The sequence below is a fragment of the Leptonychotes weddellii genome, chromosome X, assembly GCF_054177405.1.
Source record: "Leptonychotes weddellii isolate Sample4059 chromosome X, ASM5417740v2, whole genome shotgun sequence".
In the NCBI taxonomy this organism is placed as follows: Eukaryota; Metazoa; Chordata; class Mammalia; order Carnivora; family Phocidae; genus Leptonychotes; species Leptonychotes weddellii.
In genome coordinates, this window is record NC_138385.1 from 12897575 (window position 1) to 12916777 (window position 19203).

At 48.2% G+C, this 19203-nt stretch overlaps 2 protein-coding genes across 2 annotated transcripts in view; one reads left to right on the forward strand and one right to left on the reverse strand.

Moving 5' to 3' along the window:
- The first annotated feature begins 6666 nt into the window (after window positions 1–6666).
- Window positions 6667–8682, forward strand: GPR101 (G protein-coupled receptor 101). The gene has a single exon (XM_006741966.2). The coding sequence runs from the start codon at window positions 6928–6930 to the stop codon at window positions 8680–8682; it is 1755 nt and encodes a 584-aa protein (XP_006742029.2). The 5' UTR covers window positions 6667–6927.
- Window positions 8683–18313: 9631 nt separating this feature from the next.
- Window positions 18314–19203, reverse strand: part of LOC102734313 (transmembrane 9 superfamily member 2-like) — a 76671-nt gene continuing 75781 nt past the window's right edge. The window contains exon 17 of the mRNA XM_081809405.1: window positions 18314–18501. Within this exon, the coding sequence (XP_081665531.1) occupies window positions 18434–18501 (68 nt within the window). The 3' untranslated portion in view covers window positions 18314–18433. The remainder of the gene's footprint in view (window positions 18502–19203) is intronic.

Below are 19203 nucleotides of genomic sequence, written 5' to 3' on the forward strand. Positions count from 1 at the left end.
AAAAAAAAAAAAAAAAAAAAACCATTTTAATGTCTTTGTCTACCAATCCTATCATCTGTGTCTGTTTCTATTTAAGGAGTTTTCTTCTCATTAGGGGTCATAGTTTCCTGTTTTGCCCAACTTGTCATGTTTTACTGGATTTTAGACTTTGCAAATATTATCTTGTTGGGTGCTAGATAATTTTTGTACTCCTTTAAATATTTTTGAGCCTTGTTCTGAGTTGTGGTAAAGATAGTTGGAAACTGTTCAATCTTTTCAAAGCTTGATTTTAAGCTTTGCTGTGTGGGATCAGAACAAACCTTAAGGGCACCTGGGTGGCTCAGTCAGTTAAACGTCTGCCTTCAACTCAGGTCATGATCCTGGGGTCCTAGGATCGAGCCCCGCATCGGGCTCCCTGCTCAGTCTGCTTCTCCCTCTCCCTCTCCCCATGCTCGGCCTGCTGCTCCCCCTACTTGTGCTCTCTCTCTCTGTCAAATAAATAAAATCTTTTTTAAAAAGAACAAACTTTAGACTAAGGTTAATGTGGCTCCACCACTAAGACAATCTTCTTCTGAGTAGTCAGTCTGCTGTCCTGTATGTTATGAAGTGTCTTCTCTCTGGCTTTTGGGAAACTGAGCTCTAGCCAGCCACATGTGAGCTCTAGAAATCCCTCCACCTATTCCTTTTGAGTCATTATTTCCCCAGCCATAGGTAGTTTTCTCACACACATGTGCTGATCAGTATTTGGTCAAAAATTTGAGAGGTACCTTTTACAGATCCCTGGAGTATGTGTGTGCTCTCTCTCTCTCTCAGAAGCTCCTCTCTAGTATATTACCTTGTAAAATCTAGCCACCCTCACCTCCCTGAATTCTAAACTCTGTCTCCTCAATTTAGGCAGATTTTCAGGTTCAGCCTGGGTTCCCTAACTGGAAACATCTTCTGTGTAGTAAACTGGGCTCACCTCATTTATTTCTCTTTTCCTGAGGATTACTGTCCTGTACTTCTTGTTTTCCAGTGTGTGACAATCATTATTTCATATATTTTGTCCACTTTTTTAGTTGTTTGGAGTGGAAGGGTAAATCCAGTCCTTGTCATTCTTTCACGGCCAGAAGCAGAAGTCCAGATTTCAGTTTTTAAATATTTGAGTTGGATTAGTTTGGGGGATTTTTAATAATACCCTGATAGAAAGTGGATGGAATCAAAAGTCAGAAACTGACAAGATCTTTAAAGATTACCTAACACTTCCCTCCCCTCATTTGGTGGATTAAGAAAACAGAGATCAGAGAGGGGAGAGGATCTTCTCATAGTCACACAGCAAGTTAGCCACAGAACTAGGACTAGAAATCAGGTCTCCTGCTCTTCATTTCTAATCCATCCAATTATTTTCTGCCAATACTCTCTTCCAAACCATTTGATTTAGATAGACTAATAGCTTTGAAATCCAGACCTTCTGTCCTGCCCAAGCCCACGGAGTGGGCAATATTAGCTCACACCCAGATGGTACTTAATTTCCTCTGGATTTTGCAAACACAACCCCTAGGGTTGGTCTAAAGTGAATGCCAGAGCAGCTCATAACGTGGAAAAACTTTAAATGCCCCCATGGGTAGGCACTCCAGAACAAAACCATATATTATTCCCCACTGACTTGTTACAAACTCGCTAAGCAAGAAAGAGTGTGACTTAGAATTTAGATTAACTAATTTGGTCACTTCGCCACCTATGGGAGCCATGTATCCCACTAAGAGAAGCCGTTATCACTGCACCTGCATTTGTCTTCCCGCAATTCTAGCAATTCACCTGGATTCCAAACGTTTTTTCTGAGCTGGGTCCCTGAGAACCTTTCTGTTTTGCCTCTTGAGCCTTCCAAGAAGCAGTCTAGGAAATGGTCCCTGCACTGGAGTCAGGTAGAACAGGTTTTACCTCTCAGCTCCAACACGTACTTGCTGTGTGGCCTTGGGTAAGTTATTTAACCTCTCTGTAAGGACAGGGATGGTACTATCATACACGGCTTCTAAAGCACTTTTTAATTTTTCTTTTTACATTTTAGCATCTTTGAAATCAAGAGGTATATTGCTATGAGTGATGTGACAGTTAAATTTGCAGCTTTTCTTTCTTAATGATATCTGATATCTTGGATTCTAAAAATACTGTACTAATCTCTAACTTGCAGAGTTTCCTCAAGGATTAAAGAGGATAAAGCAAACATAGGGCTTGGCACATGGTAGGCACTCAAGGACCCTTGCACCTCCATTGTTACCAGAATCAATACCAGGGTTGGGTCGTGGGCCTGTGATTTCCCTCATGCAGCAGTTGATACATCCATCAGGGCAGTGTGATGAGGTGAACAAGTCTGGGAAGATCAGGCTGGCATGCTGCTGGCCAATGTTGCGGCATGTGACTGTCGCCAGGCCCTAGAGCCCTTTCTTCTAGTAGCTTCTTGTTCTCTAATAGCATTATCCCAAGCTTACTTCTGTTGCCACAGAATTGTGAAGGTAGGGAAAAGGACTAGGTGACTTCTGCGCCATCACCCCAAACTCTCCCTGTCTCATCCCAAAGAACCCCTCCAGAATCTAAGGAAGCTTGTCAGTTGAAGGGCTCTTCCAAGGCCATCAGAATCAGAGCCTGCAGGGCCTGAAGCCAAATCCACATTGTCCAAGGCCCCCCACATACCTCCAGTTGGGGTGCTGATACTTGAATGCCTTTGAAATTCAAGGACACCAACTCTGTTCATGCCTGGGGGGAATAAGAGGAAACAGACACCTGAGGATTTACAACCCTCAAATATCTCCCTGTACAAAAAAAAAAAAAAAAGTGACTTTCATTTCTTTCCCAGAGCTTCCTTGGTTTTCTTGCTGTTTCCTGCAGGCAGACTGGCCTCAGTTGCAGAGGCCTCATCCCACTCCCCTCATTCCGCTTAGCGCCCAGGGGTGCAGCCGCAGGCTCCATGTACCTGCCATTCCGAGGCACCCACCTTTAATATGTACCTCGAGGTCTGCACCCTGTCTCTGATGGATCCCAGCAGTCCAGAGAACTCTGGGGACCACAGCGGAAAGGAGGAAAGGGCAGGATGGACTGAACTGGCCTTGGTCTCTGGCCACTTGTCACAGCTTGACTGCCTCCCAAGTGATTCTAAAATACCGGCGTCTGAGAGAACTGCCATTTGACAGTGCATGCCACCCTGGATTCTGCACCATGGCCAGCGTGAGGCTAGAAATTAATAACTGTGAGCGATTATCATGGAAACTGTCTCCAGGAAAAACGACCAGGTTTATACCATTCAACCTTGGGAAGATAAAATCAGGTCTAGCAGAAAAAAGACAAATGATCTACAGCAAATGTAGGACTTTAAATCCAAAGAGCGTCCTGGAGCCTGATTAGACACCCTTCTTGTCTCCCTGTCCGGGAGGCATGGGATGCAGGAGTAGGGGGCGTCTCTCTCTAGCCCATGAACCGACTCAGAATCTTGTGCTCATTCTAGACTCTCTCCAACACCTCCTGCCCTTATCCCTCGGCTCTGTCAATTTTGCCTTTCTGTGGGTCTCTCCGTTCAGCCCCCTCTGTGTGACCTGTCAAGACCGGACTTGTCCCCTGCCACAGCCTCCTTTCTGATCTTCGTCCATTCAATGTCTCACCCACCCCCACCTCAGCCCTGCTTCTAGAAGACCCTGGAAAAACAGAAATCTCATCACATCGCCATGCACAGAAACCATCAATGAACAATAATGGCAAAATATTTATCATTGTTAAGGCTGAATGGTGGGAACATGGGGGCTTATTTTATTATTCTCATTACACTTGTGTACGTTTGAAATTGTTCATAATAAAACAAATCCTCACCAGCCCTCCAGGCATCTGAGGATACAGTCCAAAGTCCCCAGGCTGGCATTCAAGGTCCCTCAGGACCTGCCCCTGCCCCATTTTTCCAGCTCACCTCCTGACACTCACCATGCTGTAGCCTCTCTTGGCACCCAGCTCTCTCCCGAAGCCTTATCTCTGCCAGTGTGTCTCCTTCTTGCAGAACATGTTTTCCCTTCGTTCCTACCTAGAAAACGTTTCCTTATCTCTTGGAAACCACATGCAAATGACCCCTGGACTGGGATATGGGATACCTTCCCAGGCCTGGCCCTCCCTTTTTATTTGGGGGGAGTGGGGGGGGGGGGAGACAGCCTATGCCCTGGTGTCTGCCCAGGCATGATACAGAGCAAACTCTCCGTATGTTTGGGAGAGACCAAAAAGTCTTGGTTAATAAAGCAGGTGCAACATTTACTTGAACTTGGGCAAGTAGGGTAATCTCTCTTAGCTTCGGTTTCTGTCTCTATAAAATGAAGATAATAGCAGTACTTATCTCACAAGGCTGAGGTAAGGATTCGGTGGTATTCTCCGTGTAAACAGCTTAACACAGTACCACAGTACCTGGTGGGGTGGGGGGTGGGGCGGACTTATAGACAGACTTCAATCAAATAATATAGTGGATAATTAAGCAGCTTCTCCTCGACGAAATGCTCCCAAAACCCTCAGGAAAGGAACTACTGTTTAGCCCTTGCTGGGGGTTAGAGAAAACTGGAAAACTGGTGACCTCAGAGTCACGATTCCTCTCTCGGGCCCACGGGTGGTTCTAACTTTAGGGGAGTGGAGGTGGGGGGAGGGGGGTCTTCAAAGGTCGTGGCCCGAGGCCCGGACCCAGGTTTCTGCTCCTCTGGGAAGAACTGTGCAGGTCTGTGGCCGGGGCCTGGCCCGAAATCCGGGGGCCAGGAAGGCACAGGTTTGCACGAAAATCCGTCCCGGTGACAAACCCCAGCCTGTGAGGTGTCGGCGAGTTCGGGCCGCCCCGGTGGGGGCCGCGGGGTGAGAAGATGGGAGCGGGGTCCGCGGCGCGCCCCCCACCCGCCGGCCCCGCTCCTCCCGGCGCCCGCGGCCTCGTGCGTCACCGGCGCGAGCGGGGGCCGAGGGGAGGGGGACGCCGCAAGGTGAGGGCCCCGCGCCGCCTTAAGACGCCGCGCGCCCCCGCCGCCGCTCAGAGCTTGCAGCGCGGCGCGCCGGCCGGACGTGCGGGCTCAGGCGCCCGGCTCCCGCCGCGCCCCGCGCCCGCCGCGAGCTCCCCCGCCGCCGGCGCCTCGGGAGGCAGCCCGGACGAGCGCGGCGAGTCCCCGAAGGAGCGGCACGCAGCTCCGGCGGAGCGACGCCTCCGCCAGCAACAGGTAAGCGGCCCGGCGCCGCGGCCCGCGCCGCGGCCCCCGCGCCCACCTGGCCCCGCGCTCGAGCGCCCCGGACGCCCAGTCCGCCGCGGCCCGACGGCAGCCGCTGCGGGCCCGGCCGCGCCGAGCCCCCCGTGCGCCCCGCTCGCCCGGCCGCAGCCCTCGCCTGTGCCCTCGCACTTCTCGCGCGCGGACCCGCGCTCTCCCCTTTGCTGCCCATCCTCTCTTCCTTAAGTCTTTCTTCGATCTTCCTCTCTCCGTCTGTTCCTGCCTCTCATTCGTGGTCTCCATTCCTCTTCCTCTCGTTTTTCTCTGCCTCTCCGGGTGGCTGTCATCCTGTCTCCGTCTCTCCTTCTCTTTCTGCCTCTCCGGGTCTCATTTTTTCTCTCTCTGTCTCTTATTCCCTTTCTCTCTCTGCCTCCCGGTGTCTCCCGCTTTGCCTCTCTCAGACTCTCCCACCAGCCCGGCACCCCTGCCTCCTCTCCTGCCCTCCCCGAGCTCCCCGCGAGCTCCCCCTCCCCAGCCGCGCCGCCGCGAGAGAGAGAGAGAGAGAGAGAGAGAGAGAGAGGGCGGGGAGCTAGAGGATACGGGGAGGGGGTCGCAAGGAGGCATCCTCCCTGCCTCCCGCGGCGGCCGCGCCGCTGAGAAACTAGGAGATTTATCTGCCGGAGCCCGCGGTAGCCAGGGCGGCAGCTGGTTTCCATGGCAAAATAGTCAACCCAGAGATAGAGATCCGAGACAGAGATCCGGCCAGAGAAAAACCGAGGTGAGGGATCGTCGGAGGCAAACGGAGAGACACAGAGATACACACGCACTGAAAACATACGAAGAAAGTGTTGCGCGAGAGTCCCGGGGACAGAGGGACAAGACAGAGAACCCGGGTGTGTAAGTGCGCGCGCTAGCGAGATAGCCCGAGCCACGAGAGACAGGGAGAGCCGGGAGAGACAGCAGCAGATCGTCAGAGGCAACGGCGAGAGACGGGCGGACAGCGGTCAAGAGGGAACTAAACGCGCGGAGAGAGAGAATCCGCAGGGAGACACGCGGCAGACAGAGGGACACGCGGAAACGAGAGCCTCGGGGAGACGCGGAGAGCGACAGGGACACGCAGGCAGCGAGGGATACTGAACAGGGGCACTGGGGACCCACAGAGACTGTCAGGGAGATAGGCTGGGAGAGACCGGGAGAGACAAGACCGCATCGGGAAAGGACGGAGCAGCGCACGCACTAGCGAGCGACAGAGACCGCGACCGGCAGAGACACAGAGAGATGGGAGCGCATCAGCAAGAGACGCAGGGAGAGACGGGGACGAGGCCGGGAGACAGGTGGAGAGAGACAGGGAGAGACGTGCGCGCACAGCTACAGAGAAAGTGCGCTGGCGAAGGAGTAACGGGGCGGGGGGCGGGGGAGGGGACGGAGTCCGAGAAATTGACTGAGACCTGGAGGGACTGACGGGAGTGACAAAGAGACGGAAAGGTTGGAGAGAGAACGACAGACTGACGGAGAACGACTGCGCGCACGTGCTAGCGAGAGACTGGGAAGGAGAGACAGGAGACAGAGTGAGAGACCCGGGCGAGAGAGTTGGAGAAGAACGGTGAGACACGGCCACAGACCCCCAAGAGCGACAGGGCAAGTGCGCTAGTGAGGGACACTGGGGGGAGAGAGAGCGACACGTAAACAGGCAGACAGCGCGCGGGCATGAGACAGCGCGCGCGCATGCGCCAGCGCCAGAGATCGCGGGAGAGACGCAGAGACGATGTGGGAGAGACGCAGCGCGCGCACGCCCGCGCGAGCGGCGGGTGCGGGGAGGGGGGGGATCCCCGAGACCCCGAGACCCCGAGAGAGAGCGGAGCGGAGGGACCGGGAGAGTAAGAGGAGGTGCGGAGAAACTGCCCTCCCGCGGGCCAAGGCGGCGCGGGGGTCCCGGGGAGGGCGGGGTCCCCGAAGCGGGGTGACTAACCCGGCCCCGGGTGTTTCTTCCGGCCCCAGCACAGGCACTGGCCACGGCCCGTGCGGCCCGCCCGCCGCCGCCATGACGTCCACCTGCACCAACAGCACGCGCGAGAGCAACAGCAGCCACACGTGCGTGCCCCTTTCCAAAATGCCCATCAGCCTGGCTCACGGCATCATCCGCTCGAGCGTGCTGCTCATCTTCCTCACCGCCTCCTTCGTCGGCAACATAGTGCTGGCGCTCGTGTTGCAGCGCAAGCCGCAGCTGCTGCAGGTCACCAACCGCTTCATCTTTAACCTCCTCGTCACTGACCTGCTGCAGATTTCGCTCGTGGCCCCCTGGGTGGTGGCCACTTCCGTGCCTCTCTTCTGGCCCCTCAACAGCCACTTCTGTACCGCCCTGGTGAGCCTCACTCACCTGTTCGCCTTTGCCAGTGTCAACACCATCGTGGTGGTATCCGTGGATCGCTACCTGTCCATCATCCACCCCCTCTCCTACCCCGCCAAGATGACCCCGCGCCGGGGGTACATGCTCCTCTACGGCACCTGGATCGTGGCCATCCTGCAGAGCACACCCCCTCTCTACGGCTGGGGCCAGGCTGCCTTTGACCAGCGCAATGCCCTCTGCTCCATGATCTGGGGGGCCAGCCCCAGCTACACCATTCTCAGCGTGGTGTCCTTCATCATCATTCCGCTGGTGGTCATGATTGCCTGCTACTCCGTGGTGTTCGGTGCGGCCCGGCGGCAGCACGCTCTGCTGTACAACGTCAAGAGCCACAGCTTGGAGGTTCGCGCCAAGGACCGTGTGGAGAATGAGGATGAAGAGGGAGAGAGGAAGGATGCGTTCCGTGGCCAGCATGGAGGTGAGGTCAAGGTCCAGGAGGGCCACGTGGAGGCCAAGGAAGGGAGCGTGGAGAGCAGTGCGGGGAGCAGGGCCGCCAAGGGCAGCGAGGGGGTCGGAGAAAGCAGCTCGGTGGCCGGGGAAGGCAGCGCCGAGGGCAAGGAACAGGGCAGCCTGAAGGCAGACAAGGGCCGCATGGAGGAAGGCCAGTGCAACATCGACCTGGGTGAAGATGACATGGAGTTTGGCGAGGAAGCCATCAATTTCAGTGAGGATGACATCGAGGCCGTGAACATCCCGGAGAGTCTCCCGCCCAGTCGCCGAAACAGCACCAGCGACCCTCCTCTGCCCAGGTGCTACGAGTGCAAAGCTGCGAAAGTGATCTTCCTCATCATTTTCTCCTACGTGCTGTCTCTGGGGCCCTACTGCTTCCTAGCGGTCCTGGCCGTGTGGGTGGATGTCCAAACCAGGGTACCCCAGTGGGTGATCACCATCATCATCTGGCTTTTCTTCCTGCAGTGCTGCATCCACCCGTACATCTATGGCTACATGCACAAGACCATCAAGAAGGAAATCCAGGATATGCTGAAGAAGTTCTTCTGCAAGGAAAAGCCCCCAAAAGAAGACAGCCACCCAGACCTGCCGGGAACAGAAGCCGGCACAGAGGGTGGGACCGAAGGCAAGACCATCCCTTCCCATGATTCTGCCATTTCGCCTTGAAGCTAGTTCGAAGGCAAAGCTTGAACCGTGCACAGTGCACAAACAGGAGCAGTGCTGTTTTCCGTGGACCGCCCCCAATCCCGGTGATGCCAACCCATACCATTTCAGGCAAGGCCTTGCACACATTCTTCTCGCCACAAGATAGAGAAATATATGGAAGAGGTAGGAACTGGAGTTTTCCCTTAGAAGTGTGCCCCTCAAAGCACAGACTTGAGGATTCTGACTGAAATTTTCCCCCAAAAAAGTATTAGGCTCTAAATTTCTTAAAGCAACAAGGGCTATCCACTTTGGACCTGTGTCTGTCTCCCCAGAGCTACAGCGTGTCAGCTTTTGCTCTGAGGAAAAAGGAAGATGATGCCTGTGAACTTAAGGACTTTTAGGCCCTCAGGTGAAGAGATTATGGGTAAGGGCTACAGCCTGTGTTCAACTGAAAGAAAAGCAGCGGACCAAATCATTCATGGAGCCCAAGAAGCAGAACCCCACTGACTGATCAATGGACGAGTCAAGTTCTAAACTGAAGAGACCCACGATCTGGTGTAAAGACTATTATGGAAACTAAGGCAAAGAGCATCGTGTAGTTAAAATACCAAGAAGGTTTCTAGATCCTCGAAAGGGATCCAGAAAAGCAGAACAGGATATCAGGGCATGTTTGAAATGGGAAGGTAGTCCAAGGGAAAAGGTAGAGAAATAACACACATCCATGAGGCTAAACAGTTGGCTCTTTTCCGTAAAACCCTGGGTTTGTGCTGGGGCTGGGACCCAGGTCATTCCACGCAAATGGAAAATAGTCAATTGACACTAAAACTATTTTCTGTCTCCTATTCGAATAATAGTGAGACGGAAAGCATGCCACAATTTTACAATTTTCCCTTTGTGATTGAATTGGGATGCTCATAAGAATCCTCCAAATCTCCTCTGCCAGTCACTTGTTCGGGGGTGGGGGTGTGGGGGTTCCCAAATAGGCCTTTTGGGTCAAACAGTATTTCCAGGAAAAAAAAAAGAAACGTGACTGGGAGTGGCCAAAAGTTTACAAAACTCACACTGCCAATGAAGAGTGATATGCTCATTAGAAATCTCTTTTGTGTCCGTGGGATCATAGACAAGTGACATGACCTCCACGTGGGGAGCAAGTAAGGCAGGCTAAACATTTTCCTTCCTCCAGGCACACCCATGTGTCTTTTCCACCTGTGGCTCTCTCTAAAGCCTTTAAGCTCCCTGCAGATGTGGAAGAGAAATACAAGAGAGTCAGAAATAGCAGAGACAGTGGTTTCACAATACCTGGCAAGCATCTGACCTATTTCAAACAATCCTAAACGAAAGCATTCAGGTCAGACATATCCTAAGTATTGCTACTGAAATACATTGCTTTGGCAAAGACTTTACAATACCTAAATTATCCCCAGGGTCAATATAGAGGAAGGCTCTTTCACATCTCAAACCCCAAAATCACTTCGGGTCAGGATATGCCTGTGTATTTCTGAGGGCACAGACCACATTGACATGACCAAATAAACATGGACCCCCAAAATGGTCAAGACAGTGTTTTTGATCCTCCTGATGATCAAATTAAAGCAACTCCATGGCCAGTCAACTGTTCATGCAGAAAGCCAACATTAATACGGGTGGAGGGAGAGGAGGGGGTATTTGGTTGAAAAATGGTTCATCGGGTGGTTGTACATAAAGATGGCCATATTCAGAGTTTAGCCTCATTCATGTGTGATTACCATATCTATATTAGAACTCAAATTTCATTCATGTAAAGGACCAACTCACTGAATTTTTTTATCTCTTCCTCCTCACAGATTCCCACATGAGCTTCTCCAAGGGGGAGAGGTAAATAGCAATTTATGTGGGCTATGAATAAGTCTGCGTGGAAACTTGGGATTGCCACGTTCAGAATTTAGGAAAGGAGAGGGGTATAGATGCAAACGGGACTCAGTGTGTCCGTGAAAATCTTATCAATTCCAACCTCATTGCCCTGGAACGTGTGGTAATTCAGACAAGAAGTGTGGGCTGAAATTTCCCCTTGCACTATCCTTTATTTTTCTACTAAAATGTATAAAGTGAATTAATAGTCATAAATTTATTATGCCAATTTATTGCCAAACTCTCATAGTGACCTGTCCTCAAAGGATATCTGGGTGGAGAAATGGCCCGTGTGACCAGGCCTCTTAGTGGGGGGAAGGGTATCGCCTTGAAGGTCTGTCATGGTCAAAACAGTTCAAAGTAGCGAGAGCCTGTCCTTTGAGTAGAAATGCTTACCTGGGTAGGAAACAGGATTTCCAACACACGTGTCTCCAAATATTTTGTTGAAACTGAACTTCTTGTTTTATTTTTTAAAGCTCAACCCCTTCAAAGTGTATCAGAGAAAATTGTTTGCCAAAATCCCAAATCAAAATGGAACCAGAGCCTGTCCGAGTGTGGTAAGTTCACTTAACAGCACACGCAACATTCTCCTGGCCACCAAGACTCACCAATTTCCTTTATAAAGTTCCTCTTTTCCCTATTTTAGTCATTGTCTGTTCTTACAGCAAATTGGATTTTTCAAAGGTGAAAACCTTTTGAAAATTAGGAGACTGGAAAAGAGGACTTTTGAATTAAGAGCACTCTGCTTTGCTGACATTTTCTACTTAATGAACAATAGGGCCTCTGGTTAGCTCGAGATAGCAACTGCTTCAAATTTTGTGCTCTTTTGAATAGAACACTATCAACCTAATGAGGTTTTACTGCACATACTGTTTTGTCATTTAAAAATCTGAAAGCACACAAAAAAGTCATCATTAGCCTCACAGATCCTCATGTGCAATAGCATTCCCTAAATGTTTTTAAAGGATGTATTCTTTTGCCAAGGCCACTTCATATGTGCAGTAAAAATCCCATTAAAGTACAGGGGCCAGACAAATCAGACTTTGAAATGATGTGATTTCCAATTTAATGATTTCCTTATTTAAAAATAATAAAGCATCTAGTTTGCCAAGGAGTCACAGGTGCTTTCACTAACACACCAATTTCAAAAAGCTTGGGAAGGCAGTAATAAGGAGCAAGCCTTGGGCTTCCATGGCTTCTGTGATTCAAGGGTCCATCTTCTGGAAGACACCACAAAGAGCAGCTCCCTGCCTACCTCTTGCCGGCAGGCCCCTGCCTCCACCTGTCTCACTCCCCCTCCCTCCCCTTGCCCCGCTGGCCCGTCCCCTCCCGCACCCAGAGCTGACAGATTTGCAGGAACCTGGGGGCCCGTGGAAGCAGGGGAGAGAAGTGAAAGGTAGGAGTGAGCAGCAGTAAAAGGTATTTTTCTGTCTCCTCCCCAACTCCAGTCCAATTTAGAGATGACGGGATATCAACTTCAAATTCAACAGGTAAGGAAAAGTGCCATTTTATAGCTTAGGAGGAGGTAGGCACCTCATTTCTTACCCCAAAAGCACCCAATACAACCCATCTTTGGGGACACCTTCAGTCCTGTAGATACTGTCCACTGATTGCAGCAGGAAAAATAAAAACACTAAAAAATCTTTTACCTATAAAATTATAAGGTGCCTAACATTGCCTTATTTTATACATAATTAGCTAATTAAGCTAAAGTTACTTCAAAAGATTTTTTTCGTACTACCTTGAAGAATAATTTACAAGATTAAACTAGGCGTTCTTTCTTAGACTTTGCCAAAATGCTCTTAAAAATGCCTGAAATACACCACTTGGAAGAGAAGAATTATGCATCATCTGGTAATTGGAACTCTCCAAAATAAAACCTTCAGAGGTTGTTGGGATGAAACACAGAGAATAACAATTTAAACTACTGGACTGGTTTTTTCTCTCACAACTGCCCTCCCCCATATTTTGAGGGGAAAAAAAAAAAACAAAAGAAGTGTTTGCCCCTCATAATGGCTTTTTTTGGTTGTTGTTTTTTGGTTTCTTGTTTTTGTTTTTGTTTTGTTTTTTTGCTGTGTTCCTCTTTAAGACAAACCCCATGCTGTCAGGAGAGGCTTCTCTAAGCAAAATGTCTTTTCCTTCTAGAGCAGACAAAAGATTAAAGGAACAGTTGGCTGCCAGCCAGTTACCAAGATAAGGAGAGAAAATCTGGTCAGTCATGGCTTTTAACCCTCTCCCTCCTTATCTCTGTCTCTCTCGTTTTCTGTGGGCTGGACAGGTGCTCTTGACCCCCCCTCAAAGCCCCTCCCAGCTTAGGCACAAGGAGATGGAAGCAGTGAGCTGCAGATAGCAGACCATAGCCTAAAACTTGAAAAGAAAAGAAGCCCTTGTCATAAATTCTTTCCAGTTACTTACAAAGGATCTCTTCCTCGATGGCAAATGCCCAGCTTGCTTACAGCAGTCTTCTGCTAAAAGCAACAAGACTGGCTGGAGGAAGAAGTAGGAAAGCTACAGTCCACTGAACTTGACCACTGATTGCCACGTCACTGGCAAGTTCACTGCTCCTTGGTAAGTAGAATAAGAATCCTCGAGGTAAAAATGAAGGTTGCCAGTAGGAATCAAATGTTCCCATCATTGCCTCCCAAAGCTCTTAGATCTCAAAGTACACACACCAAGAGGAAACCACATAATTTCTACACTCACGAGAGGCTCGCTATGTTTAAAGACTCATTACTGGATCTCCCTTGTTCCAAACTGTAGACGAAAACAAGATTGGTTTTAGCTTGGTGCTTTAAAGTTGAGTGGATTCCCCACCCTGCTTCATCTGTGTTACAACTTTAATGTTAAAAATTTGATATTTTGGTCTGTTTCAGTGGTGTATTCCTTTCTGTGGTAGTTCTCCTAAATCTAAGCTGTAACTGTATATAAAATACCAGTGTTCTTGGAGATAAGGTGCTAGATATTAGATGTATGTGTTCATAGATAGTGTCATCCTCAACAATGGATAGTTCGTACATGTAAAGTTAATAAAATGCATGCACAATTTTATGTGTGACCCACACCTTGGTCAGTTTCTGAAGTAGAACATAGTACATTCATTTTTAAAATTTCATTTTTAAAGTGTATACTACAGGCTGTATGAGATGGCTCCAAGGTGGGGTAGCAGGTAACAGGTGCCTTTCATTCCTTAAATCCCTGGTAGTCTCTGACGGGGGAGAACTTATTCTGGTACAGTTGATCATTAGTGTGAATTAATCATCTTGGCTGAAGTCCTCCCTGGCGGTTCTCCACAACATGCTTGGCACTGGTATGCCTGTTGTCCATTAGCGTGAATGTACAGAATGCAAAATCAAAAAAGACAATCCTTTCCCCCTTCAAAGAGCACAGACCCCAGGAGAGGCTATTGGAGTCCTGTTGGCAGGATAAAAAAAAAAAAAAAAAATACTGTACTCTCAAGACCCAACCAGTACTTGACTGTGAACTGACAGGATGCACATTTAGCAGATCTATATTGTGCCCATCCCCCCATGGCTAGAGCAGCACCCAAACCCAGAAAAAGGCTGCTCTGGGTTGTTCCTTTGATCGGTTGCCTGAGAGATGAGCTAGAGCACGGATGGGTAAATAACGTAGTGGGACTCCTCCGGGGTTCGCAGCTAAGGTGTTTGAGAATATTACAGTCATGTATCAACAACATTTGCATCAGACGAAAAAGAGAGAACTATGAGTTTATTATATTTTAAAACAAACATATGAAAACAGAAGACTATGTATATACATATACCCTCATTGAGTAATTTCTAAAACTGCCTTTAAAATCAAACTTTATGTGCTTTGAGACTGAAAACCATAGAAAGATGCATTCAGTCAAAAGCAGATCTCTTTAATATGTTCAATTTTGAATTTAAAATTTTCCTTTTCCTTTAAAAAAAACATTTGTAATTTAAAAGTGCCTTTTCAAAGGATTGCCACATTACGATCCTGGGGCCAAGCTCCCCTTGGCACAACTTACCTTCAGGTGCACAAAAGGGGTGGGCTTTACCCTCCTGCCCCAGCAAGAAGAGAAACCCCTTCACACCCCAGTCAAATTCATAAATCAATACTGTTACACGGGCCAGTAGTCTCAGAGACTCTGCCCAAGGACAAGGTTTCATATATTGGTTGGTTTTAATTGGATCCTTTCTAAAATGGTTACAATGCATTTTTTTGCAGGACAGGAATAATGGACTCCTGCTTGGGGAAGGCAGAGAGATTGATGTTTGTGGCTTAACTAAATATTCTTAAGTAATGTTTGTGTTTCTTAAATAGGTGCTGTTAATCTGTCCTTGGTATTCTTCTTAAATATGCTAAATAAAGTCTAATTTTAATGTGCGTATCTGGTTATTATGCCGGGCTCAGTGGGAAAACAGCGAGGAAGACACACAACTAGGTCTCCATGCGTTCTGTCTTGCTGGAAGGGAGGAGACAGGATAAACTAACTGTATGACATGGTAGGATGGAACATAGGGGCTCCAAGATTTCATACTGTGCTGCCCCAATACAAGAAATAATGAACGGGATGGGGGAGCCATCCTGATGGCCTTGCTGGAAGAGGGGCATGTGCCTCAGTCCTCTATGAATGAAAAGGATTTCAAAGTGACAGTGGGGTGGGCAGAGTAGGAAAAGGGCCAGGTGGTTTGTGGGGTTCCCAAGGCCATGAGGTCTGACCAGGGGGAGGGGAAGGAGTAGCCTTCCATTTTAGGAAACAATACTGCCCAGCAACCAGGTCACCTCCACTGGGCTCCTGCCCCTACCACCCCACTACCCATGACCAGGACACCTCCCTTGGCACAACCCAGTCCCAGCCACCTCAGCTCAGCCCCAGTTCACCAGGGTTTCCAGAACAGGAGGGCGGGCGCACGTTCCCCCGAGCCCCAGGGTGAGAAAATTATACCTTGAACACCAGCCATGACATATGCACACACAGGACACAGACGAGACAGTCAAATATGTCTACAACGTAAGAGCCCCCTAGTTCCTCCGGAGCTGACGTGCTTGACCTGCTAGTGGCTCTTCTGTCATCTCATCAGCAGTTCAAGGAATTGCACAGCTCGTGCTTCCCGAGTGGCATTCATGGCCCATGCTCAGAGGCTCAGGGAGCTATTCATCTCCGTTTCAATCAAAGTAAAGTGCTCTTCTCCATTTTTCACTCCAAAATCAAGCTAAACACTGATGTACACATTGTATTTCAAGATGTTCAAAGATGGCTGCCATGAGACCTGCACACGGCTGCAAAAATAAATTTGCCCTATTTCTTTCTAATACTTATTATTGAAGTATAGGTGACCTACAATGCTATATGAGTTTCAGGTGGACAACACAGTGATTGAACAATTCTGTAGGTTACTCGCTGCTCCCCGCAATGGGTATGGTCACCATCAGTCACCATACAACATTATTACAACATGATAGGCTGTATTCTCTATGCTGTACCTTCCATCTCCATCACTTATTTATTTTATACCTGGCAGTTTGTACTTCTTAATCCCGTTCACCTATTTTGCCCATCCCCCCTACCCCCCTCCCCACTGACAACCACCAATTTGTTCTCTGTACCTATGAGTCCGTTTCCATTTGTTCATTTTTTTTTTTAGATTCTACATATGAGTGAAATCATATGATACCAGTCTTTCTCTGCCTATTTCACTCAGCATAATACCCTCAAGGTCCAGCCATGTGTCACAAATGGCAAGAGCTCATTCTTTTTTTTTTTTTTTAAATTTTTATTTTTTTGACAAAGAGAGAGACACAGCGAGAGCAGGAACACAAGCAGGGGGAGTGGGAGAGGGAGAAGCAGGCCTCCCGCGGAGCAGGGAGCCCGATGCGGGGCTCGATCCCAGGACCCTGGAATCATGACCCGAGCCGAAGGCAGACGCTTAACGACTGAGCCACCCAGGCGCCCCAAGAGCTCATTCTTTTAACAAATTTGCCTTTCGAGCAAACTACTACCATCAGTGCAAATAGGAGGGCTTGTGAGCTTAGATAAAATTCCCAGGCAGCCAACCCGGTGGGAAGAGTCCCCCGAAGCTCACTATAACACTGCTTAGTTCAAAGTATTTAGAGGAGAATGGAATTGGTTCCAATGAATCTCAGAACAGCAGTTACTCCCCTCAGGCAGGGCCTAGGGCTGGGCCTGATTTTAAGACTGAATGGGAGAAGGTAGAGAGGATCTGAAAATTCCATTCAAGACACACCTTTGACCTTCTATAGCCACTCCCTCTCTGGCCAGTCTGCTCCAGGCCCCAGGTCTATTTGCCTGGGGTCTGAGCCCTGATCCTTCAATATAGACAAAGCCATCCTACTGGCTAGGTAATTACCTTCCTCCTTGAGGCAACTAGTAACTTCCATTTCCCCCCACCACTCTCCTTCAGAATGCAACTCTCTGACCCCATCCCTCACCATCCCAATCTCCCCTTCAAGAGCAACAGAGCTTCTTTGATCCCCACACACACAAACAAGTACTCCTCAGCTTAAGGAAGGCTTTGAGAATGTTCATGAATTGAAGCTTGTGCATATACAGTTTTCAAACATTTTCCTCAACAAGGCCAATATTTATCAATAAAATGTATCACAGAAAATATATGATTTTCATGACTGCCTCCCAAAATTGCAAGCTTGGAGAATATTGTCATACGAATTCCTGACATTTGGGGAGTTATGACACCTGACTATTGTTCAGTCAAAGCAAATAAATCCCAGAAAACTGGTTCCGAAGAGCTAAGTCAAACTTGAACATTCTCAGCCTCCAAAGGACAGCAAATAGAAAAAGACGACCAATAACCAGAAATGTGCAGATTTAATTAAGGAATAAGACAGCAGTACCTGGTATTTCATAAACCCTATATACTAAACCAATGTGCAGGGACGCCTGGGTGGCTCAGCCAGTTAAGCGTCTGCCTTGGGCTCAGGTCATAATCTCAGGGCCCTGGAATGGAGCTCTGCATCAGGCTCCCTGCTCGGTGGGGAGTCTGCTTCTCCCTCTTCTCCCTACCCCCATTCATGCTCTCTCTTGCTCTCTCAAATAAATAAAAACTTTTTAAAAAATTATGTGCGTTGTTAAAATGGTCATCCAGGGGCACCTGGTTGGCTCAGCCAATAGAGCAAGTGACTCTTGATCTCAGGGTTGTCAGTTTGAGCCCCATGTTGGACGTAGAGCTTCCTTTAAAAAGTAAATAAAATAGGGGCTCCTGGGTGGCACAGTCAGTTAAGCACCAATCCTTGGTTTCGGCTCAGGTCATAATCTCAGGGTAGTGGGATTGAGCCCCACGTCGGGCTGCATGCTCAGTGCAGAGTCTGCTTAAGTAAGATTCCCTCCCCCTTTCCTTCTTCCCTGCTCTAAAATAAATAAATAAGTCTCTCAAAAATAAATACATAAAATAAAATGGTCATCCAAATACAAGGGTGGAATACAGTCAGTACAATCCACGTAAGTTAGAAAAATTCACATTTTACCTAAGATTTATTTGACAATAGTTCTGATGCTGTAAACAAAATGAAGAAAAAGGAAAAAAAAAAACATTTCATCTGAAAAGCCCGTGTGCTCAGCCTTCATTTCCTAAAGAAATATGCCTCCCTTGCTCTAATTGCTTTCAATTAAACCTTTTTATGGTATCTTTTCAGGACAGTCTGACTTAGAATAAACCTGTTTCCAAACCAACCTGTTTTTTTCCACATAATCAGTATTTTGTGTCATACAAACTGAGGCCAGACAATGAGATTTTTACGTGATATATATTTAAAATGTGTAGTAGGAAGCATACACATGTATCTCCATAGATGTTCATATAGATATAGATGTATATATTCGAAAGCAGTGGTGACATGCCTGGAAGCCTTTGGGGGACATTCTTTAATCCACTTTTACCACGCTGTAGATTTTAGTAATAAACCAGAAACAGGAAAAAAATCCAACTGTCCCTGAAACAAAATGAAAAAGATCCTTGTTAACCAGACACTATAGCAAATCAAAGTAGCTTTCTCAAAAATGCAAAGCATGTCAGTTTTGAGGTGGACTACTGATTCTCTAAATCTCAGGACTCCCACATTATCAAACAAAAAATCACCAGGCTCTCTTGCTGAGCAAAGAGGATGAGCAGCGGGGCTGGATGCAGCCACCTGCAACAGGTGTGAGAATCCATTTGATTGAACGCTGCAGGTCTCTAACCAAAGCAAAAAAAAAAAAAAAAAATGAGTAGCTTAAATTCTCTATTTCAAAAAGGATACAAAGAGGTCCAAGGCTAGTTTCTAATATAATAAACTTCGTATAACTTGCTTCAATCTAGAAAATGTAACCATTATCACTTGATGTAACAAAAGTGGCAATAATCTATTATTTACTTGCATATTCAGGACATAGTTTTATAAATCAAAGTTTTGTCTTATTAAACTTGAGAAATATCCCATTTCTGGGGATATATCCTAAAGAAATGACCCCATAGGGGCGCTTGGGTGGCTCAGTGGGTTAAGCGGCTGCCTTCGGCTCAGGTCATGATCTCAGGGTCCTGGGATTGAGTCCCACATAGGGCTCCCTGCTCAGTGGGGAGCCTGCTTCTCCCTTTCCCTCTGCCTTCCCTTCCCCGGCTTGTGCTCTCTCTCTCTCTCAAATAAATAATAAAATCT